This window comes from Plecotus auritus (genome assembly GCF_963455305.1).
Source record: "Plecotus auritus genome assembly, chromosome: 3".
NCBI lineage: Eukaryota > Metazoa > Chordata > Mammalia > Chiroptera > Vespertilionidae > Plecotus > Plecotus auritus.
Genome location: NC_137772.1, coordinates 190,050,280 through 190,076,266, shown reverse-complemented (window position 1 = coordinate 190,076,266; position 25,987 = coordinate 190,050,280). Strand labels below are relative to the sequence as shown.

The window sequence follows — 25,987 nt, the reverse complement described above, 5'->3', positions numbered from 1 at the left end:
GCCTGAAGTCCTTGGCATAAGGAGCCTGAAGTGACCAGGTGACAGTAATAACTTAAAAGTTTAATGGGACTTTTGCTGTGTCCTTTGGTGGAATATCACTCCTCCAGGAATCAGGATGTCTAAAGCCCAGAGTTTGCAGGATTGGGAAGTATAGGTTCTTCAAATCAATTATTAAGAACTAGAGGCTTAGCACATGAAATTTGTACGCAGGTACGGTCCCTAGGCCTGGCCTGCGATCACGGTCATCTTCCCCAGCTGCCCACAGCCGGCACCGCCCCCTGCCACCACCCACCCCAGATTCCCCGTTGCCATTGGGTGATTGGTGCCTGACGGCCAGGGGAAGGGACTGAGACGTCAGCTGTTCCCGCCCGCTCGCTGGCCCCGCCCCCACCATGGGTGGCCATCAGGCAATTGGAGCCTGCCTGCTGGGGAAAGGGACCAAGAGGTGGTCAGTGCACCTCATAGTGACTGGTCCATTGGTCATTCTGGTCGTTCTGCTGTTAGTGTCAATTTGCATATTACCCTCTTATTATATAGGATGGTAATAAGTAGGGCTGTTCTTACTGCCACCTTTCCTGGAACTATGAATTCTACTCTTAGGAACATAGCTCCTTATAATGGTTGTTGATTTAGGGCATATTCTGTGTCCTAGTGAATGGATTACAGGGTATCATCTCCAAGGTGGAATCTCAGCTGTACCTTCAATAAACCATTCCCTCTATTAGGCCAGCAGCTTCTGGGTGGTATGGCCTGTAATAGGACTTCTACTGTCTGCCATAGCAGGAATGGTATCTCTACCTCACATTTTGAAGGCCATTGCTTCCTGTATGCTTCCAAGAGCCATCATAGCTTCTCATCTAATGTCCTCTTGCTAGCTTTTCTCTTTCAGTTAGAAGTATTTCCTACCACAATAAATAGCACTAGTGCCTCAAACCAAATTCTAGAAGTCATGCTTTTTCTATAATACAGTCTTTCAGTAAGAAAGACTATTGTACTCCATAATAATACTGAATTGATCAATTTATCATCATCTCTCCATTACATACTCTCTAGCCCATGTCAGCATTGTCTGTCAGCAGTCCAAATGTGCCTTCCACTGTCTCATTACTATGTCACAATATCAAGCCACCGTCATCCTTATCAGGACTACTTGTTTCCACTCTTGTGCCCCTCCCCCTACTGCAGTGCATTTTCCATCAGCAGTCAGTGATCTATCTTAAAGCATAAATTAGATCATTGCATTACCATAATTGAAATCTTCCTAAAATTTCCCAAAAATTACCTCTTCGGAAAGGCCATCCCTATTCATGTTAGCTAAAATCACTCTAAGCTTTCCTACCTTTTTGCCTTGCTTTGTTACCAATGCCTGATTGTTTTTCCTAGCACTTACTTTAACTAAAATTACTTTATTTAGTGTTTTTACGTGATTGTTGTCTGTTTCTTCCCAAGAAAAATGACATGTCTTAAAAGAGAAAAAGCTGTGTATTCCCAATACATACACCTGTGCCTGCTACTTTGTAGGTATTCAATAAATAGTTGCTGAATAAATGAGATTGGAAGTCACAGCAAGGACTGAACCTGGGACTATTCTCTTACTGAAACAGTTGTTTTATTCAGTAGAGTCTGAGAAAAAGCTGTGCTTACTTTGTTGTGTTGTTTTATGAAGGACCCCCTGCACTGTGTCTACATCTCACATGTCAGTTTTATGTTGAAAAATAAAGTGTGTTGGTATGGTCTCTTGCTGTCATCTTATGCTAGCAGGCTTCTGTCTCCACCATAACCATGAGCATGACTTGTCGCTGGCAGATGAGTATGATTTTCAGCCATGAGAAAATAATAAAACGTTCTTAGTTCTAGGGTACTCTAGGATTTTCCATAATGTTTGTAATGAAATAACCTCTGTTCTTTCATTTTATGGAAATGGCTCTGAATGTCATTAAAAACACACATGTTTGTGACTAGATGGGTTTCAGTACTTAACATCTTGTGTTAATCTTATTTTTTTAAATCCCACTGCCAACCACTTTTGCCTGGTTGGACCACCCATATTTGGGTTTCTATACATTCTTTTACGAATAGGTTCTTTTTTCCAGTGTATTTTTCCACCTTGTCTACAAATGTCTGTTTTCTACCTGCAAGAAAGAAGATACCACACTGAGCACCAGTTTTATGCTTCCCTATCAAGTTGAATTTCTTGTCAGGGTGTTTTCTTTTCCTAATATGAGAAAACTCTTTAAATCAGTAGAAAGAATATTCTCTGTAGCTCTAATTATGACTTAAGAGATGAAAAGGTACATTTCAGGTTAGAAGCAGAGGAAATATGGGTATATTCTCTTGGAGAACTCAGAATTAATGCCACTTCTCTCCCATTTCCTGCATTTCCTTTTCCAATGCCATTGACTCTGTCCAGCAAAATGTCTGTCCAGCAGCCAGCTATTTGTCTCACACTATAAAAGCTATTGTGGGATAAAGCAGGATTCATCAAACATGACTAAGGGGCCAAATCTAGCCTCGTGCCTCAGTTTTTTAAAGAAAGTTTTATTGGAACACAACTACAGCTATTTGTTTAAATATTATATATAGCTGGTCACATGCTGTAAAAGCAGAGTTGAGTATGGCCCAAAAAGCATTAAATGTTTTCTGTATAAAAAATAGTTTGCTGAGCCCTGGGATCTAAAGCATGACCCCTATTCTCATAAATTTATAAATTAGTGGGACTGGTTGTTAAAACATGAAGTAATTGATGAATCAATAAATGCCAAATTGTGTAAGGAGGAGAATAGATACTGCAGAAGGATTATTTTTTTGGGAAATACATGTAATTTAGAGAAGGGATGATTATGTTGAAGTGCAGAAAGGTTTCTTGTACTGCCTTTCCCGCTTCTTCTGTGCTTATTTTTGTCAAGTCCCAGATATGTTATAAAATTAAAAGAGCCCTAGCTGGTTTTGCTCAGTGGATAGAGCGTCGGCCTGCGAACTGAAAGGTCCCAGGTTTCATTCCAGTCAAGGGCACATGCCCAGGTTGTGGGCTCGGGGGACTTAAAGGAGGCAGCCGATCCATGATTCTCTCTCATCATGGATGTTTCTCTCTCTCTCTCTCTCTCTCTCTCTCTCTCTCTCTCTCTCTCTCTCTCTTCCTTCCTCTCTGAAATCAATAATATATATATATTTTTAAAAAGATATTCAAAACTTTGTTAGCAGAGCTTCTCCCAGCTTCGTGTCCTCCATAATTCTCTCACAGAGATGCACTGGAGAAGTAGGTAGGATTTTAAGATAGCGGTATTGTTCAGAGCCATTTCCCCTCAACTATGTTTGAGTAACTGAAAGGTCATGCAAACTATAAAGGAAGGGAAATTTTGTGCAAATAATAGCTAATGTTATTGCACATTCATAGTGTGCCACCTTAGAATGGTGCTTCTCAGCAGGAAAGATACTGGTTCGTTATTTAATGGTAGTGGGTATATAAACCACATTAGAAGTGCTTAATAAATCTTCACTTTCATTATTTAGAGGAAATTGCATATTTCCTTTCATAGTGCTAGCTATGCTGATGTGCATGAAAATAAGAAAAGCATATAAGTTTGACTGTTGATTGCATCACTCTCAAGTATTAAGAAAGTATTTTTATTTAGAAAATGCGTAAAAGTGGGATTCACAGTAATGTAAAACTAGCTGTCACTTCATCGGTGTAGAAACTTTTTTATTTCCATGTGCTGATTATCAGTAATATTCCATTAATATCTTTTAAATATCAAAGAGAAATTAACGGTAATATATGAAGCTGTTTCTATTAAGCTGCTTTCCTTTATTAACATATTTATTTTAGTTTAACATAAATGCTAAGAATACCACTCAATAAATTTTCACAAAGGAAGCACACCTGTGTTGCCAGCACTGAGGTCAAGCAGAATATTCCCAACATGTGAGAGGCCACCCTCTCCCCAGGCCTCCTTCCAATCACGGCTCTCCCCCGAAAGGAACCCCTCTCCTGCAATAGGAACATATATTGTAAAGACTAATTGAGATGTTAGCATGTTCTTTTAATAAGTACACAGACTTCTTTATGCCTTGGAGAACAATCTGGCATTTTAAGAATAGTCTTCTAACACTGAAGTATTTCATGCTAAACATGTCAAAGTGCTTTTTACATCATCATTAATGTGCTTTGACATAATATGAAAGCCTTCAGGGACAGACCATTATTTTATTCTTAAAATAGAGTGAAACTGGGTTTAACTACATGAAAAAGTTCATGATTAAAAACAACAGCAGCAATCAATCTGTTGAGGTTTCACTAGAATGCCCCTTAGTCAGTCATGCAATGTTAGCAAGACACGAAGATGTGGAAAGTGAATCTGAATGAATCTTTGTTCTGCCATTGCCCATGCATTTGGGTAATTTTATTTGAAGGGGTTTTCACTAATATCTATGAGATATTTCATATCTCCCCTTTCTTCTCTGCTTCAAAGGCCATGCTAATCTACACCGGCAGTTTCTTATCTACTCTGAATAAATGTATGAAGAAAAAAAAAGCTTTGAAGGATTTTTCCTATTAAGAGGTGTTCCCACATCCTAATTTTTCTTTGTTTTACTTCATGTCATATGTTTTTACATTACTTAAAACAAACAAACAAAAAGGAGGTCATGGTAATTTTTGCTCCCAAATTTTTAATCTGGCCTCTAATGGGAGGCCTCCATTGCAGGCTGAAGTGAAAACAGGAATGTGTTGAGTAGGCTTGAGATCTGAATAAGGAGGAGTGCTTATATTTTCCCAAGGGTCTCATTACCGAGAGGCCAAGCCCTAAATGTTACTACCAACACATTTTAACTGACTCTTCTGTTTTGTGAAAGAGTATCATCTTATATGTGTACATCTTTAAACAACCTTTAAGTCCCTTTCAATGGCCCTTTAAGCAACTACAGAAAGTTGAACAGGAAATCCTTATCAGATTTGAAGTTCTGTTTTTGTTTGGTATTCTATGGCACATGTTCACACAACAGAGTTTTATTTTTTATATCTTCAAAATTAGAAACAACCTTAATGGCCACCAATAGGGAACTAGTGAAATGAATTATGTTACAGTGGAATACTGTTCATCCATTAAGAAGAAGATTATTTATCTGCATTTGTTGATATGATTGCAAAATATTCTGAATCATATTATCCTGTGTATCTAAATACATTTTATTATGTATCTCTTTGTGTATGTTGCATTACAAAATATATTTAAATAGTAAAAGACTCTTGTTCTTTTAATAGTAAAAGGTGATTGTCTTTGGGAGGTGGGATGGGAGAAATTTTGCTTCCTGTTTTATACTTCTTTTTTAAAATATATGATATATTATATCTTAGCTTTAAAAAAAGAAAAGCAATTTAAATAGACTTCTCTATTGATTTGTGTCTATCTTTTATATATCCAGTATTTCAGCCCTTATTCTTTAAATGTTATATTCCAAATCCTCTCCAGAGCTTTGAGTACAACAGTAGGTTTGACTTGAGTGTACTAGGCAGTAGCAGGCAGGAGTGATGGGTTCCCAGTTGAGCCATGCCATGTTCAGAGGGAAATGCTGACCCATGAAGCCAACGCCAAGACTGACAATGGTATCAGGGTCAGGGAGAGTTCTTCAGCTCACTTTCCTCTGCATCCAGCTGGGTCTGTTTTGTGGCTTTAATAGGATTAGGGAAACATTTACATTGAGGCTTTAGGAAAGTTTTTATACTGCTCAACTCTCAGAGCAATATAAACACACAGGATTAAGAATGGGATTTATGTAAAGTCAGTAGGTAAAACGAGTGCGTGCTCCCGGTTCTCTCCTTGTTCTCTACTGGCTGAGGAAGGCACCCTGAGACAGTGGGGACAGAAATGTTATGTGTAGGCAAGGGCATATTTTTCATGGAGACACAGAGTGATGCATTTTTAAGGAAGTTTTACCTTTTTAAAAAGTAAAGCAAGTCCAATTGCAAGCGGTTTGCTGAAAATAAGACAAATATGGAAAATAATTTGTCCCTGAAATATATTGTCTTCATCATCATTTGCTAATTCTTCCATATATGTTATCTCTTAACCTTGCATTTTCCTACGTCTGAGTCCCATAAAGATTGAAGTCATTCTTCCTGACTATAATTAAGAGACCCATATTACCTCTTGTGTGACTTATTCCCACAGTTATCTGAACCAGAGATAAGATTAACACCGTCAGGAGATTGCTATTGCTAAGTAATAATATCTAATTAGGACCTATGGCAGGTTGTATTTTCCAAAAATGGCCACAGTAGTGTGTCCACTCCAACATTTTATAGCCATTCCCAGTCAATAAGCAGAGTCTGTTGCCCCTCCCCTTGAATCTTGGGCTCAACAGATAGAATGTGATGGATATGACACTGTGTGACTTTGAAGCCAGATCATAAAAGGCAAGAAGGCTGCCTCCTATCTCTTTATCTTTCTTTCTGTTTTTTTTTTGTTTGTTTGTTTGTTTGTTTTTTAAGAGCATTGGCCTGTGGACTGAAGGGTCCCAGGTTCGATTCTTTTCCTTTCTTGAAACTCTTGCTTGTGGAATTGGTCCGCCATCCTGTGATGAAATTCAAGCTAGCCTATGTGGAGGGCCCACATAGGGAGGCCCACATGCAGCCAAGTGTTCAGAGAACATGATTCTAGTTTTAGTTTGGTCTACTTACATTTCACAGATTTTTAATGTATATAGTTATATTCAGGATCACTTTCTTGATATTCCTGAAGACTTTAAAGTCCATCGTGTTTTTTATTAGGAGAAATCTAGATCTACATCAACAAACTGGCTTCGTTTTTTCGTTTTTCTTTTTATTATATGTGTGTGTGTTGTTGTTGTGTTTTTTTTTAACTAGAATCTTGAGCCATCTGGCAGAATTGACTACAGGTGAAGAGAGGCTGCCTCTTTTTTTTTTAATGTTTTTATTGATTTTGGAGAGAGAGAAAGAAAGAAAGGATAGAGAGAAAGAAATTTTGATGAGAGAGAGACATGCCTCCTGCATGCCACCTACTGGGAATTGAGCCTGCAACCGGAGCATGTGCCCTGACCAGGAATTGAACTGGGACCTCTTGGTTCATGGGTCAACACTCAAGCACTGAGCCACACCAGCAAGGCAAATTATCTTAGTTTTTCATTTAAGTGTGGTTATACCTATAAAGTAAATGAGGTGGTAAGTCATTTGAATAGGTCATACCTATGGAATTTCTATATGATAATAGTTTTCATTGGCTGAATTAAGCGAATTATCAGAGGAAAGTGGGACGGGTACTGTTTAAGGCTGAGACAAAACTCTGCTTATGTACTTCAACAGCTTTGCACACTTCTGCTCCAGCTGGAAAACCTAAAGAATTGTTAGAACAGAGAGTTTTTATTTTTGTTATGATTATTTTATTGGTAATCACAGGCAAAAATGGCCAAGTACTGTGCCATTTTCCATAGGAGGCGCTGGGGCTCAGTCTAGTCTGGCCCCTGGCTACAGAGACCCGGCCTGAGTGGCCTCTTCTGCAAGGCCCTACACCAGGTAGAGGGACTGCTCCCACAACCAGCAACAAAATATATCAACCAGAAAATATATAGTTTACATTTGATTTACGACACATCATTTAGATTACTTGATCCTTCCACTCCCTTGTATAATGTCATTTGTTTACATTAAAACACAAGAAAAAAGTGTTTATGCATTGGCTGCATTTGTTGCCTTGATGAATTGGGTCCCCAGGTGCTGTGCAGAAGAGAAAGAGCAGATGTCATGGGCCTGTGTTGTTACTACATATGGTATTTCAGGGGCATCTCAACTATACCCTTATGGATAACTACTGTTTTCTTTTTTGAAAAAATTACCCCCCAACCTTCATTCTTCTTACTTCCTAGTTCCAATGCATCTAATTTTTTTTATTTGTCTTTATTGTTGAAATAAAGATGTCCCCATACCATCCACCTCCCATTAACCCCATACCACCCACTCCCCATTAACCCCATCTACTCCATCTCCACTCCTTCCCAAGCCTTCACCACACTATTGTCTGTGTCCATGAGTTAAGCATATAAGTTCTTTGATTACCCAAAGAACCAGCCAATGCATTTTATAATCTTTAGATTGATTACATAAAACATTTTAAGTAACTTTGCTAGATTTTCTTCTGAACCTTCCTTACCTATAAATATAGATGAGAAATGGGAATTTTAAATGGGGATTTTTATCAATTGATAAAAACGATCAATTCCCTAGGAATTGTGGTTTATAACCATTCGCTTGTTTGGATCCCTAAAAAGCAAATACAGTAGGTCAATGTTCCTTACTTGACAAAGAAAGTGAGCAACTGAAATAGAAACAAAAGTTATATAATAGCTTTTATATCAGCATCAGAAATGTCTCTGGCCTGTGCACTATCAATTTATGAAATTTCTACCCAAAATGCAACCAATTCTGCTTGGCAAATTTCCCACAAATTTTAAAAGAAAGGAAGAGAAACCTGGTTTGCCCTTTCTTGATTAATATTACTGGATTGTTCCATTTTATGGAAAAGCTTTTCAACATTATCATTTTAGCATGCCACAGGTAAAATTTTTACATTAGTGAAGGAAGTATAGTATATGATTAGGAGTGTGGGGTTTTTATCAGATTTCCTGGATGAAAACTAAACTTTGTTATTTACTGGATATGTACACAGGAAAGTACTTTAACCTCTTTGGGCCACATTTTGTTCTTTTGTTCCTGGGGATAAAAATAGTGCCTACATCACCTTGGCCTGGTAGCTCAGTTGAGTAGTGCAGCTTCTATCCCCAGTCAGGGCACATACAAAAAGTAATCAGTGAATGCATAAATAAGTGGAGCAGCAGTACTTTTCTCTCTCTCTCCCTTCTTCTCTCTCTCTAAAATAAAAAAAAATAAAAATAATAAGGCCTACTTCACATAGGATTGTTATAAGAATTAAATGGTTTAGCACAGTGGTCAACAAACTCGTTAGTCAACAGAGCAGCAAACTGCGGATGCGGCTCGCGAGCTGTGGTTTGCCAACCACTGGTTTAGCACGTGTAAAGTGGTCACAATATTTCTTGATGTATAAAAAGTTCACTTTCAGTGTTAGCTATCAATGCTATTATTTTATTGTTGAGATGAGTTTTCCTATCTTGCTCAGAATATTTTGGTTCTACCCACTCTGCATTGAAGTATTTATTAGTTAAAATACCTCTTTTGTGACAAGTGATTTATGGCAGCTTAAAGTATATATACTAGCATTGTTAAAAATCATGGTGAATGGGAAATGAGCATCATTTATTGAGTGTGAAACTGGTGGATATTCAATATAAATATACATATGCCATAAAGTCATGTGTGCTTATCAAAGTTAATCTGAAATTCATATTGGAGTTTCCCAGGTATCATATTTTATAAATAATATTTATAATTTTTGTTTAAGAACTTTCTATTTCTTTTCAGACTTGCAAACTAATATGTCTGGTTAGGTAAAATTAATTGCTACAATTTGAAATTCATCCCAATTATATGGAGTTTTTTAAAGCATTTTTTCTTTTTAACTCTGCTAGTTTGTGAATGCAAATACTCCGTGTAGCAGAGAGAAAAAAAGTAAGCACTTGCCAATATAGCCGGCATACTCACACATTCTTGTGATCAGCATAACCTAATCATTCTGATTATTTTATTTTTATCGTTTACCATTCTTATACTCGTAAGCTATTACAGGAGATTGTATTCAATTAGGTTTGTTTTTCAGCCAAATTAAAATTAAAATTTTCAACTCACCTGGAATTTTTATCTCATTCACTTAACATTCTGAGCTTATTCTCAAGTTCTTTTTTATTTTTTTAATATATTTTATTGATATTTTACAGAGAGGAAGGGAGAGGGATAGAGAGCTAGAAACATCGATGAGAGAGAAACATCGATCAGCTGCCTCCTGCACACCTCCCACTGGGGATGTGCCCGCAACCAAGGTACATGCCCTTGACCGGAATCGAACCCGGAACCCCTCAGTCCGCAGGCTGACGCTCTATCCACTGAGCCAAACCGGTTTCAGCTTATTCTCAAGTTCTTGAGCTTATACTCTAAAAAGTAAATTTTGGTTTCTGTGTAATAGTAGACATGCACAGAATAAAGTTTTATACCTTTATCACTGGGATTTACATTGGCCTCCTAGTAAGAGAAACTAGAAATAGCAATGGCATAAGCAAGCCCAAAGGTAAACAGTGTAGAGCTCATTTGGAAGCTTAACAAGGTCATAACGGATTGAGGATCCTTCTGTCTTTGCACTTTTCCTGTCTTTAGCACTAGCTCACATCATTAAGGCTACAGAATGGCAGTTGGAACTCCCCTGAACACATATGTGAAGGAGGGGAAAGGAATAATGAGATATGCAAAAGAAGGAAAAAGAATTTAGGAGTGATGTCCATCTCACTTTTAAGGAGCTCTCTTGGAGATCCTACCCAGTAATTTTCATTCACATCTCTTGAGCTGCCCGTAGCTGCAAAGGGAGTCTTAGGAATGATGGCTTGAGCATGTTCACACTGCTTCTAAAACTAAGTTGGAGTTTTATTGATAAGAAATGAAGGATGGCTATTGGGGAGAGAACTCTAATGCTTTGCCATAATCCCTGACTTCTTATGTCCTCTGTTTGACAGGTGTTTAATGTTAGTTATTTTTTAGTCTCTTCTATTTGAGTAGATGCTATTTTCATTTTTAGGCAATAAAGGCCACATTTAGCTTTCTTAATTGAAAGCACACCTCCTTTATTCCTATAAGAAGGAGGAAGGTTAGGATTTTCTTACTTTCCTGATCCAGCTGGTAGGCAGCAATGGATTTTTAAGAAGACTGACAGGGTGTTTTCCCACTTGGTTCCCTTGGTAGGATAAATCTGTTTTAAAATGTGCCAGACAGATGGTATTTTTTATAAGGCTTCCATGATCAAGTACATACCATAAAATCCTGAATGACGAGGAGGAGCAACCGTGTTTATTTAAAATGAGAGGAAAAACGGTAGTCACACTAACTTTCATTTGCGTAAATGGTGCTTTGTTCCATTGGTTCAGTTTGGTCTCCTGAGGATTTCCTAATGGGAATCAGGTATGCATCCCGGCTGTGGTGCAGCTCACACGGGTGAACTTAGCCAGTTCTGTCAGCAGTGGAAATGTGGAGGTAAGCAAGCAACGGTTGTCTAAGCTTCAGAGGTACAGCAAGGTGAGATCTGCACCACACATTGCCTTTATGAATGTTTCCCCATTTTTCTCATGGACCTTAAAGGAAGTAGTCTATTCTTTTTATATACAGCCACTGATGTTTATAGATTCTTTAAGGCATGATGTATTTAACATGCCAGTTTTTCTTTATTTCTTTCTTCTGTTGCATTTCAGGGAAAAATTTTTATGTTAATATAACAGAAACTTTCCTGAACCTACTTTTTAGGAAGAGAAGATAATTACATGCTTCATTGACTGTATCTACAGGGTTTTTGGCATCTGGACAGGTTTTTGTACTAGTGTATAAATGAAAGAAACCCCTACATATTTATAGCAAAACAGATATTGTGCCAAGGCCCCCAGCCATAACTGAAGTTATTATCTGAGAAGGCTCTGTAGTAGTGTGGTTTAGTGAATAGGTTTGGAGTCATACACACCTGGACTTGAATCCTGACCCTGCCACTTGGGCAAGTTATGACATCTCTTAAGTCTCAGTGGCCTCATTCATAGAGTTTTGAGAGAATAAAAATGAGGTAATACATAGTAGATGTTTCCCAATGATTCCCTTCATGTATATAATTTCCTCCCTTGAGCTAGGGCTGGACTGAGTGACATGGGTTACTAAAAGGTTGTGGCTTTGTGTTGGGTGTTTGCTCACTCTCTTGATGTACTCCTGCTCTTTCTCACAGATTGCTTGCTTTGGGGGAATTGAAGTTAGCTGCCATATTATTAGGTACCTTGCAGAGAAGCTCCAATGAGCTCTGTCGGAAGTGGATGTCAACAACCCCTGAGTGAGCTTGGAAGTAGATTCTTCCCCAGTTGAACTTTGAGTTGACTACATCCCAGCCAACAATTTGATTGCCACCCCTCAGGAAACACAATGAGCCAGATGCACTCAATTAAGCAGCACCCAGTTTCCTGACCCACAAAGACTGAGATGATAAATATTTGTTGTTGTTTTTTTTAAACCACTAGGTTTGGGGTGATTTGTTACACAGTAATAGATAACTAATACAACACATAAGGAGGTTCACCTATACTTCAGAGGTAGCAAACACAACCAATCAAGAATTAGTAACACTATTCAAAACAAGAAAAGATCAGATTTAACCCAGCATTACAGGATTATTCATTGTGTGCTATAAATCAGCTTCACTATATGTATGCAGAGAGCGCAAGAATAAACCTTGTGGACAGTCTCCCTTGCCTGTTTTTGTAAATTGAAACTTATTTTTTGTAAATTGAAACTTATTGAAAAATATGTCTGTCATTCGAGAATTTTAAGATAGCACAGGAAGACAAGAATCCAAGAGGTCATATAATATTTTCTTCTTCTCCAGAATAAGATAATATTTATATCACTGAAGGTCAAAACCAAAGGGGAAGGTAGATAGTAATTTTCAGATATCATTCCTTAGATGGATACAAAACAATTGTTAAAATATTCAAAAGTTAAATTGATAAAAATACAACAGTTTGTTATGTGAACAGATTGTTAATACTGTTTGTTTGGGATCTTTAAGTTAATTTAATTTGCAAAAGACCATTCTACATATTGCAGTATTTGCACTAAACAAAATCTCAAAAAAATAACATACAAAAGGATGTTCGTGGTTAGGGAGGATGTAACAAATTGTCTTAAAATTTTCATGTATAATGTCATATTAAAATCAGTTAGTCCCCTTGCCACAGTCAATGCATCTTATATCTGAGGTAAATTATTTACTTGTGATTGAACTCTAGAAAGTAAGACATGGAATGTATTAATAGGTAAATATAACCCTTGGATCCTAGCACAAAGGCAGGATTTCTGTGCAACTATAATATAGTTTCATCTGAATTTACTTTTTTTCTAAAAGTTCCCTCCATCTAAAGCTTTCTTTTTAAAGTGTTTTAGAATTTTTAGATTTTCTTTGGAAATTGTCTGATTTAGGAGTAAAGTAGTTGTTAACAGAATTCTTTTCTTTTCACATTCATTAAACTTCACATATGGAAGCTTATACTAGAAAGAGTAGTGCCTGCTATCAAGCAAGTAAAATCTTGACTCAGTACTACAGTGAATCCTTTCCTAGCCAACTGCTATTGCTTAACTTGTAATATCGAATAAGATTGTATCCAAGGTGGTGTGTCTGCACATTGGAGTCTGGAATACATATTGCTTTATTCTGCCCAGATAATTTAGTTAAGAGCAAAAATGCGTATTCCCATTTCCCAGTGGATTCTGTGGTAGTTTGGAATAAAAAGGAAGAACTGCCCAAATATGTAGAATTTATTTTAGATGATTCAAAAGCAGAGAATTTACTTACCCTAAGACCTGTTAAAACAAAAAAACAAGACCAAAAAAAAAATAAAATAACATGGTTTTTAAGTTGTGGCCAATAGGATTTAAGACTCTCTATGCCCGTTTTTCATTTATTCAAAAAGAGCATCTGTAATTCATCTTGTGCATGCTAGAAAGTTACACAGCTTCTTTATATGTTACATTTTTTAACTATATAGTCAGATAGACTTGAAATATACTTTTGAGTTGAAAAGTATTCTCAAAGAGAACAGGATATGGGAACTCTGGATTGAAAGTCTTTATGGGACATGAATGGTGGCCTATAAATATTCTGGTAAAGCAGTTAGGCCTGTATTTTCTGAAGTTCAGGCTTGAGGCAACTGGCACCACATTAGTTCAAACTGCTGCCCTACCTGAATCTTTTAGTCAGAGTCATTCTAAACATCTATTTTATGTAACACTATTATCCTGGGTTGGTTCAAAGTCTCCTTCAGCGTGATTTACAGTTATGGCATAACTATATTCCCAATGAGGGGATTTCATGGCTAAACTTCAGTTTTTATATACGATATATCCCTCTTGCAATCAAATTTATCTGAAAAACGTAAAGACAAGACTATTTTAAAAGAGAAACTCTTTATGGTTAGTGTACCAGTAATAAAATAGATACTGTAGAATATCCATTAATGCAACCAGTAATGTTACAGATAAGTCTAAATTTTCTGAGGCTGAAATAATGAGAAGCAGAATTTGAGGATACAGGAGAAAAGTAAAGATGGTGGTATTTAGAGGGAAAATGTTTAAATGTTACAATAAAAATAATCAGCCCTCAAAAATGACTTGCTCTTCTTCATGTTCATCAGCCCTTCATATGGTGATTTCATACAATGAAACAGGCTATTACAATTATATTTGTATATTAAGTTTTAAAATCAATTCATAATCTACTTGCTTCATGTCTACAGCAAGAGTAAGGGTAGTCATATCTGACCTTTTTGGTCATACTGCTGGTCCTCCTGGGATGTCTTATCTTTCCATTATCAGAAACAGTGAGGCCATAATACATAGTAGGGTTTCTTAAGCAAATATAAACTTAGGTTAATACATGTTAAGGAGTGTGTATGTATATTTTAATGTAGGAGGACATATTGGATTTGTGAAGTCGGCTTCTTAACCACTGGGAGCATCCACTTGCCACAACTGTAGAATGTAAATGTTTGCCTAGCAGTCTCAAAGTTCCTTCTATTACAGCTTCATGATTGCTTGTTATAAAGGGCAGTGTGGTCTTCTCCCAGCATTAACAATTTGTTTCCCATCTAGAGGAGTTGTCAAGAGAAATTGATTTTTGGGGGCATTTTCCAAAGTATGCTTTACATACCTGTGCACACATGACTCCAAGGTTTAAAGTCTGACAGACATTACCTGTACTGTATAGCCATTTTGGTAATTCACAGTGTTTCTTAGCACAAAAGCTCTGGGAAGTTCTGTGGAAAAGAAAAAAAATATATATATATATATAAGTATATTATTTCAGAGAGGAAGGAGAGGGATCGAGAGGTAGAAACGTCAATGATGAAAATCATTGATTGGCTGTCTCCTGCATGCCCCCTATTGGGGATCAAGCCCACAACCTGGGCATGTGCCCTGACCGGGAATCAAACCGAGACCTCCTGGTTCATAGGTCAATGCTCAACCACTGAGCAGCACCAGCCAGGTAGAAAAGAAACCTTTTAATCCTGCATTTCCCAAACTTATTTGACTAAAAAATATTTTATGTATTTATTTTAAATAAAACACCTTCTGCATAGAAGTGGTGTTTTCCACAAACACTACTCTGGTTTATAAATACAGACCTCAACAATCTGGAAAAATTATTGTTCGTCATTTCCCAGGGCTGCTGTAACAAAGTACCACAAACTGGATGGCTTAAAACAACAGAAATTTATTCTCTCACAGTTCTCGAGGCTAGAAGTCCAAAATCTAGGTGTTGGCAGGGCTATGCTCTCTGAAGGCTCTGGGCACATCTGTTCCACGCCTCTCTCCAGTTTCTGGTATTGCTGGAAATTCTCTCTGCATTCCTTGGTTTACAGACACATCGTTCCAATTTCTGCCTCCTTCTTTATATGGTGTTCTTCCCTGTGTCTGTGTTTCTGGGTCTCTTTTTATGAAGATACCAATGATTGGATTTATAGGCCACCCTAATTCATATGATGAACTCATCTGAAATTATGTCTTAATTACATCTTTAGAGACCCTATTTCAAATAAGGTCACATTCATAAGTTCCAAGGTTAGAACTTGAAGATATCCTTATGTGGGACATAAGTCAACCATTACCATAATTGCCTGTCAAACCTCATATCCCATACTCCTTGGCTAGATCGTGTATTAGAGTGCCTCCAGGCTTAGTCTTCTGACCTTTTCTCTTTTATCCACATTCATTCGCTAGGTAATCTCACCTATGCCTTCTATATGCAGATAATTTCCAAATTTGTATCTAGCCCTGATAGCTCCTCTGAATTGAAGGTTCTTATAATCCAATCTCTCTGAAATATCCTATATAATAGAGCTAATATGCTAATTAGACCAAACAACTGAAGGACCTTCCGTATAAAGCGGGGGCTGTGAGGGCCAGCCTGGGCTGCGAGGGCCAAGCCCCTTGCATGAATTTCTTGCATCGGGCCTCTAGTTTATTAGAATTGGGCAAACTAACCATGTACAGAACAAAACTCTTAATTTTCCTCTGGCTAACTCACTCTAGCTCCAGTTCATCATATCTCATTCTAAGAATCACCTTCATTTCTCTTTTCATCCACACTTTTAATCCATCAGCAATTTAAGTTGGTCCTATCTCAAAATATGTCCCAAATCTGACCTGCTGTTAGCCTCCACTGCCAGCAGTTTGATTAACGTTACATCTTTCCTCAACCAAAAGTCTTCTCACTGGGTTTTCTTCTTCCACTCTTGTGCTCCTACAGTCTGCTTTTGCCAGTAATAAGTGTGACAGTTTTCAAACATGAGTTGCTGGAACTCTTCCCATGATCTGTAGTGCCCTACATGCTCTGGCCTCCATCCACATCTCCGATCCTCTCTTCCATCAGTTCCCTCCTTGCTCATTTGGCTCCATTCTCTTTCTTATTGAAAGAGAATAATCAGTCAGCCCAAGTCTGACCCACATTTTGGACTTTTCTCTTGCAGTTTCATCTGCCTTGAATTTGTCTTTCCTGATGTTTTTGCATGGTGCCTTTCCTCCCTCACTTCATTCAGGTATCATCATTATGACCATCTCCAGTGGTCTTCTCTAATCATCCTCCCATAGACCCTCAGTCTCTGTCAAATCTCTTACCCTACTTTTTTATTTTTTATAGTGCTGATCTCTATTAACTTGTGTCCTCAAACTAAAATATCTATAACAATAAAAGCATAATATGCTAATTAGTCCGGACAGCATAACGACCTTCCGGACATCATTCTGGACGTCCTTCTAGATGAAGCCGCTGTGGCGGGGGCTGAAGCAGAGGTGGTTAGGAGTGATCAGGCAGGCAGGTGAGCAGTTAGGGGCAATCAGGCAGGCAGGCAGAGGGGTTAGGGGCTATCAGGCAGGCAGGCGAGTGGTTAGGGGTGATTAGGCAGGCAAACAGAGGCAGTTAGGGGCGATCAGGCAGGCAGGCAGGTGAGTGCTTAGGAGCCAGCGGTCCCGGATTACGAGAGGGATGTCCGACTGCCGGTTTAGGCCCGACCCTGCAGAGATCCCTGTGGGATCAGGCCTAAACCAGCAGTTGGACATCTTCCGAGGGGTCCCGTATTGTAGGAGGATGCAGGCCGGGCCTCTAGTAAATTATATAAAAGCAGAGATTGCCTTATTCACCACTATATTTCTAGTGCCTAAAACAGTGCCTGACACATAATAGGTACTAAATAAATATTGAATAAATGGGAACATGAAAGAATGTCTGAATATTCTTTAATGTTTTTAATAATTTCAGAGTGGAAGGGAGAGGGAGAGAGAGATAGAAACATCAATGATGAGAGAGAGAGGCTGCCTCCTACATATCCCCTACTGGGAATCAAGCCTGCAACCTGGGCATGTGCCCTGACTGGGAATTGAACCATGACCTCCTGATTCATAGTTCGATGCTCAACCACTGAGCCACACCAACTGGGCTGTATGAATATTCTTTTTTTTAAAAAAAAATATATTTTATTGATATTTTACAGAGAGGAAGGGAGAGGGATAGAGAGCTAGAAACATCGATGAGAGAGAAACATCGATCAGCTGCCTCCTGCACACCTCCCACTGGGGATGTGCCCGCACCCAAGGTACATGCCCTTGACTGGAATCGAACCCAGGACCCTTCCGGTTTCGGCTGTATGAATATTCTTAGCAGACTTTCTCCATTAGACTCAAGCCTCCATCCTCAATGTCTCTAAATAATGTCTCCTTCCTCCACATCTCCGTCTCTGTTCTTGCTAAACTGCTTTCCTAGGATTTCTTCCACATGTTGCTCCTCTTTGTCCAAGGAAATGCTCTTGATAATCTAAGAGCCTGTTCAGGTTCCACTTTTGTGAAGTTTTCTCGTCCTCTCCCACCATAAACTCCCCCACTCTCTGATCTTTCATGGACTCAGTCATTACTATACATGTCAGCACCTAATTGTTCTTTAATTGTTGCATATGCATCTCTCCAAAAATAGTATAAACCTCTAAGGACAAAGACATTATTATATACTTTTTTTGTCCATGCCTCAGAACAATAATGCTGAAATAGTGGCAGTCTTGACTTTGTTGTTATCAACTGGTTGACTAATTGATTAATTGATTGTCTCAGTATCAAGTATGTAAATGAAACAACAGCTTGAGTGTATTCCTTTGTGGGAGGATGTTAAAGTCAGAAAAAAGAGGCATTCATATCCAAATAACAATGTTCAAAGGACAACAGTTATAATAAATAAGAGACTGAAGAATTATTTTATTTCTTATCAAAAGGTAAACAATCCTTTTTACTCAATAAAATGATGTTAACTGGAAAATTTGTCTAAATAGTCATAGTTCTGGATCATGATACTTGACCTTTCTTCAATGCCCATGAAAGAGCTTGTTAATGAATCCATAAAATATATTATTACTAAGCTGATAACATTTGTTTATGAGTCACTTTCTATCATGGATTTGCCAAATAGCCATTCTAGCTTCTTTGAAAAATTATATCACTTTTTAATCAGGTTTAAAATTTCAGAAGGATAGGTTGTAAAAGAACTGTGATAAAGGTAAACCTAATATTTTCACATCTCTTGGTGTACTTTGTAGAAGTCCAAAAGATATTGAAATCACAATTAGTACTACAAATCTATACTAATAAAAGGGTAATATGCTAATTAGACTGGATAGACAGGACGTCTTCCGGATGTCCTTCCGGACAAAGCCACTGTGGCGGGGCCAAGGGAGAGGCAGTTAGGGGTGATCAGACAAGTAGGTAGAGAGGTTAGGGGTGATCAGGCCAGCAGGGGAGAGCGGTTAGGGGCAATGAGGCTGGCAGGGGAGAGCGGTTAGGAGCAATCAGGCCAGCAGGGGAGAGTGGTTAGGCGCAATCAGGCCAGCAGGGGAATGTGGTTAGGGGCATCAGGCAGGCAGGCAGGCAAGCAGAGTAGGTTAGGGGCGATCAGGCAGGCAGTCAGAGGAGGTTAGGGGCAATCAGGCAGGCAGGCAGAGGCGGTTAGGGGCGATCAGGCAGGCAGGCAGAGGCGGTTGGGGGCAATCAGGTGGGCAGACAGAGTGGTTAGGGGCAATCAGGCGGGCAGATAGGCAAGCAGTTAGGAGCCAGCAGTCCCGGATTGCGAAAGGGATGTCCAACTGCCAGTTTAGGCCCGCAGGTATTGGGCCTAAACCAACCGTCAGACATCCCCCAAGGGGTCCCAGATTGGAGAGTGTGCAGGTCGGGATGAGGGACCCCCCCCTTCCATGCATGAATTTCATGCAACAGGCTTCTAGTGTATATATATAACATATAAGATATATATAGTCAAAAACAATGTTTCAGATTTTTGGGGATGTAAACAGTGTTATAAACAGTCCCATTAAAACAAGTCATATATGTTAATAATTGAGTTTGTATTTATCTCTTTAGATCAGTATAAATTCACCACCCATCATATTGTGTTTTGGTGATGAGGGAATAAAAGAAAAGGTCTAGAGATGTTTTATTTTTCTTTTTCTTTTGCTGTGACATGAAATACTGATGAAAAGATAAATCTAAGATAGGGAATTATTAGGAATCCGTGTGCTCTTTTTTTCCTCTAAGCTTATAAATATTAACTTTTAGCAAGTTGTATGTGTCCAAATTGTTTTCAGCAGGATACCAGAAAACTGAAGAGATGATAAAGAGGGGAGAAAAGGATTTATAAAGCTCCAGTGTCCATTTGAGGGACTTCAGAATTTCCAAGTTTTTTTTTCAGGTATCTGAAAGAGCTGAATAGCAGCTGAAGCAACAGAAAATGGAAGGGAAAACAAAGCAGTTAGAGCTACACTATTAAGAAGAGATTGTAAACCCATACCCAAAAATGTTTGCCACCACTACTCTCCATATAATACTGCCAACATGAAGTCACAGAATACAAATCTTTGATTCACTTTGAAATGAAAGCCACAAATGCAGAACTAAGCCCCACTTTTGGAGGGGCAAAAGGAATTGAATATTTTGCTGAAATTCTTCTTGCTTCAATAAAGGATAATAAGGTCATGCCTAATAAAACAGAAACTGTTGAAATTCAATAATTTGCCAAGAACATCAGTTTGATGTACTTGTTTCAGGGAGAGGAATTCACCATTTAAGAGAAAGGTCTCAAGTGTCCCCCCTCATAGATGATCTTCCCTTCTATGCCCAGGAAGGACCCAATTTATCTGAAGCTCAGCACTGTGATGGCCCAATTTATCTTACTCATCACAGAGTCTCAGTGTCATCTTATTGCTTCTCAAAGTGTTGAGTTCCTGTTTATTAAGTGGATTCTTACCATCAGACATTTCAGGGAGGCATGTTGAGAGAAGTGAAGTGATCCTTGCAGCTGCCTAACCCAAAAACAGATGTCCATCATCTAATCATTACTAAGTTAGGTTGACTCCTAACACATGTAAGAGAAAAGCGCTTGGTATCCTATATAATAAAGAGGTAATATGCAAATTGACCATCACTCCAACACTCAAGATGACCACCCCCATGTGGTCAAAGATGGCCGCCCCCATGTGGACACAATATGGCCTCCACAAGATGGCCAGCAGGGGAGGGCAGTTGAAGGAGATCAGGCCAGCAGGGGAGGGCAGTTAGGGGTGACCAGGCCTGCAGGGAAAGACAGTTGGGGGTGACCAGGCTGGAAAGGGAGGGCAGTTAGGGGTGACCAGGCCAGCAGGGGAGGGCAGTTAGGGGTGACCAGGCTGACAGGGGAGGGAAGTTAGGGGCAATCGGGCCAGCAGGGGAGCAGTTAGGTGTCAATCAGGCTGGCAGGGGAGTGGTTAGGGGGTGATCAGGCTGGCAGGCAGGCAAGCAGTTGGGAGCCAGCAGTCCTGGATTGTGAGAGAGATGTCCGACTGCCCACCGGGATCGGGCCTAAATGGGCAGTTGGACATCCCTCAAGGGGTCCCAGATTGGAAAGGGTACAGACTGGGCTGAGGGACACCCCCCCATGCACGAATTTTGTGCACCGAGCCTCTAGTGTTTAAATAAAAATCTTTTAAACTTTTTATCTTTATACATATTTTTGCTTTTTTTAATATCACAGATTCATTCTGAATGCATAAATCCAGATGATTATTGTTACTTAGCAATAATCATAGGTTGAATGCTAGGTCCAGACACATTGTGAGTTTGTGCCATATACTCCCAAAGGAAAAAAGTTTCTCCAAAGAATCTGCTTCTGAACTTTGCTTGGATTTTATGCTTTATTATAAGTGTTCACTAATTTACATTCATCTGAAATATTTGATGATATGGTTGTTAAAATGTGATATATTAAAATTTATTATAAAGTGCAGTAATGTATTTCTGTAGGGATAGGTGAATTGTGTATGGGAACAGAATAGGGAACCCGAAGACATATTCATGCTGATTTGGAAACCTGATTTATAATAGAGGTAATGTTGTAGGTGACATATTCTTTGGCTCAAACAATTTCTATAAGATGTGCTCGCATAAATATACAGAGGTCGGTTGAAGGGTGTTTAGTATAGCATTAACTATAATAGCAAAATATTAGGAACAATCCAAAGTCTATTAATATAATAATTTAAAAGTAAATAATAATATATTAATTATATATAAAATTATAAATATATAATGAAAAACTATGCAAGCATTTAAAAGAAGAAAATAGAGCAAAGTGGTCCTCTTATACATTGTAGATGGAGCTGGTTAATTGGTACCCTCATTCTGGAAAACAATTTAGAAACATCTATCACAATTTAAAATATGTAAATCTTATGACCTAGAAATTCCACATATTTAGAATCTGTCCAAGAGAAACGCTTGTCCATCTTCTGAAGGGAGTGTACTCAGGTTGTAAATTTCTTTGGTGCTCTAAAAACAAGACAAAATTGCAATAAATACATGTCTGTCAGTGATAATATAGTTAAATAAATCATGAAAGATAGTCAAGCAATTTCTTAAGAATGAGATAGGAAATTTTTCCAATAATGACAGTAAAACTAACTGATTGTATGATTCCTCCCATAATTATGATTATAAGATCTAGACCATGTGTTTTAAAAAAACAGACTTAAATGCGTGAAAACATCCCAAAGTAGACAGGAACCACTGGATGTGGACTGGAAGTGAGTGTTGTTGGTACAGTCTTCTCTATTATTTGAATTTGGACCAAATACAAAATAATTTTTAAAACTGCAAATATTTAGATTTCAATCTGTTTTACATATGTTAAAATAAAACTTAAAACTTCAACTTTGCCCTAACTGGTTTGGCTCAGTGGATAGAGCGTTGGCCTGGGGACTGAAGGGTCCCAGGTTCGATTCCAGTCAAGGGCATGGTTTCAGGCACATCCCCAGTAGGGGGTGTGCAGGAGGCAGCTGATCGATGTTCCACTCTCATCGATGTTTCTAACTCTCTATCCCTCTCCCTTCCTCTCTGTAAAAATCAATAAAATATATTTAAAAAAAACAAAACTTGAACTTTAATTCCTACCTAGCTTTTAGATTAGGTTAAGTATGTTTCACTTTAAGGATTAAAAGTACATCTATCATTTCATAGTAGATTGTCTTGCTATATTAGGCTTAAATATGTATGGATGGATTCAATCACAGCACATATTTTATGTATCTAACATGTGCCAGACTGTTTTCTAGATGCTGGAGTACACTAGTCAGCAAGACAGGCAAGATCTCCATTTACCTGGGGATTATAATGCAATGAACTGTCTTGTTTAATAGACACTTGTAAGCAGAAAGTGTATATTCCCCAAATGCTATCCTTTCAGAGGAAAAGGAAATAAAATCAGGAAAAGGGATAAGCAGGAATCCTGTTTCTGTAAATATATTAAATTCACAAAATATTAACATTTAAGGGAATGTTAGGAGTGTTCAATCATTTTACATGAGCATTTTACTACATATAATATTCTTTTTATTAATGTTTAGGATACTTCAAAAATTTAATCTTCCAGTTTTTTCAGTCATTTTTGAATATCAGTGGGTTATAGAAATGTAATTTCAGAATTTTTGTTTGGATTTATCTTTTCTTTTATGTTGGCAGGAATTTGTATGAAGGATATTTCAACTTTTGCATAAAAATCACAAGTATATATTGTGAAATGGAATTTATTTGGCTTTCTTTTGAGTCCCTTCATTGTGTTGTTAATGGTAATTTTTACACCATGAACAAAATTTTTAGGGAAGAAGAGTTAGAAAGTTTTCTTGATGTAGTCAATAATCCTTACCATTCTGAAAGTTCTTTATTATATATGACTCATTATTAAACCTCTTACTTACTATATTAATTTTTATTGAAACATTTTAAAAAATCCTAATAAAAAACCTCTAACTCAGCAGGAAGACCAAGTCCAATAAGTTTCAACAATCTGAAAGTACACCTTTTCCAAGAACTTTCTTTAATTTCAGAAAATTTTTTATTGCTCCCTTATTCTTTGCCCTACTAAACTAAACCCTATACATGATGTAATTATGCTGCTTTTCTCTACTGTATATTTCTTTTGTGTTTTGCATCTGTTTATTTACGTGATCTTTATGGATGTTTGATCTGTATATTCATTAAGAACTGGAATTTTATATATTTTTAAATCACTCTACCAAACTTATGGTATTTCTTCAATAACTGAATAACATCAATTATGAAATTGTAATGATTTATCTTCTTATCTTAGATAATAGCCCAGAAATAGTGACTACATTGTCTCTAAGTTTAAAGCACTACTTGATTTTCTAAGTCATCATCTGAAAAGGTTTTTCAAGTGGCCTTCAATGAGATAATATTCTTTATCCCTCAACTAAGTGTATTTTTTTTCTGTCTCTCTCTCTCTCTCTCTTTAAAAAATAATTGACAGCTTGATCAAGTCATTCGCCAAAGAAGCCTGTCCAGTTTGGAACTGTTCCTCTCCTGTGCTCAGAAACAGCTAAGTGCTTTGATAGCTACGGAACCAGTTGACATTGAGTAAAGAGGACATGACAAGCTAACCCACACTGGCAATGGATAAATCGTTAGACCTCTCAAATAATACATGCAGTGAATTACAAAGATGCTTTTGTTTTCTTTCCAAGCCTTGGATAATTGATTTCCACTTCAAGGATAAACCAAAACAATATTTAGAATGATCAAGAGATCTAATTTATTTTCTTTTGTTTACTCCTTTACCTTTACTATTATTTTGGTAGCAGCAGCAGCAGCAACAGAATGTGTAATGTGACTCAAAAGCCATTGAAAATTTCCACATTACCAAAAGTTAATTAGGTAAACTTTATAGCCTCTGGCCTGTTATATTGTATTTGGCAGAAGTAGTAAATATCTTTACTTATTGCTTGACAGTGACTCTTGATATGATTCTAGAATGTAATCATGCATTTATTTGATTTTAAGGATAAAAACAGCATAGATTTCAATATCTCCTTCTGACATTACCACACTTTTCTGTAGTGGGATCTATTTTTGTTGGTAACAGTTGAAAACACTAAAGATTATTATATTAATTTCACTTTGATCTAATGTACCACTTAAAGGGGTATGTGTATGATATATGCTTAGTTCCTGTTTCTATTCTTCAAAGTCACTGTTAATCAAGAAATTCATTTTTCAATGAATCATATCATGAACTTAATTTCTAAAAAGGGAATGTAACATAACCGTTTAAATGAAGTCAGGTTCATATAAGAGATATGAAATTCTTGCCCAGAATTTCAGGATGTGCTTAATTCATGAGCAGTGTGCTTCAATGCAGAATCATGAGGTTTTGTTTTTTTTTTAACATCAAAACTAAATGTTGTCATTAAAATTATGCAAACATTTTGTTTTGTTTTTGAAATGCGTCTACTTTTGTGGGCTTTGTAATTTTATGGGATTTGTTAGTGTAATAAAAAGAGCTTCAGAAACTTATTTGGTCACTTTTTAGCCTTTCTTTTTTAAGTTAATTCTTTCTTCCTTTAAAAAAAATTCTTACTCAAACTTATATATCCATGGATGATAATTTTTTAACATACACCCTAAATCAAGCATGTCAAACACAACGAATATTTTTGCGGCCCAGCCAATATAACAGTATGTAAGAAACGTTTTAATAAAAATTTCATAACAATTTTTATAATATCCTGTTATACATAATTATTAATAATGAACTACAACATTCGCTGACTGATTAACTATAATCGTGTTGCATTCATTTCCCTTATGTGCCTTACACACAGGCGCACCATTTCTCTCCACTGATACTAGCAGCGCATATTTTAGGAGCCGATTGACACATCATTAGTCTTGTACTGACTTGTTTGGTGTGTGCAACAGGAAATATTTCACTTTCAGAGAGCAAGAAAAGTAGGTTTATTTATGTTATGCTTATTAATTTGTGAAGTTACTCGGTGTCTGGTAAGTTAATGTTCAAGAAAAAATATTAATTTTTATTAAAATCTTCTATTATTTTATGTTAACAATTACTCATTTATTTCAGCCCTTTGTATTCAGCATGTCTTTATCGAAATAAACCTACATTTCTATGAAAATTGAAGCTTTTTTTTTTTTTTTTTTGCGGCCCACATAAACTTAAACCTTGTTTATTTGGCCCGTGTTAGCCTTTGAGTTTGACATGCTTGCCCTAAATATTTACAATAACATTTACAAAAAATCTTTAAATGTAAATAACTAGTTTTCTCTTACAAATTTAAATGAGGAATTAAGACAAGCAGGCCACTGACTTGAATTACAGTATAGGAAAAATAGGAGAGGCACCTGGCTGGCATGGCTCAGTGGTTGAGCACCAACCTATGAACCAGAGGTCACAGTTTG

The 25,987-nt window shown here is 37.5% G+C and overlaps 1 protein-coding gene across 2 annotated transcripts in view; it reads left to right on the top strand.

Moving 5' to 3' along the window:
- The window catches only part of CCDC91 (coiled-coil domain containing 91), a 291,950-nt gene extending 266,241 nt beyond the window's left edge, over window positions 1-25,709 (top strand). For both annotated transcript variants that reach the window (XM_080662857.1, XM_080662858.1), the window contains one exon: window positions 24,042-25,709. In XM_080662857.1, coding sequence (XP_080518983.1) covers window positions 24,042-24,152 — 111 coding nt within the window. In that variant the 3' untranslated portion in view covers window positions 24,153-25,709. The remainder of the gene's footprint in view (window positions 1-24,041) is intronic.
- Window positions 25,710-25,987: the final 278 nt, after the last annotated feature.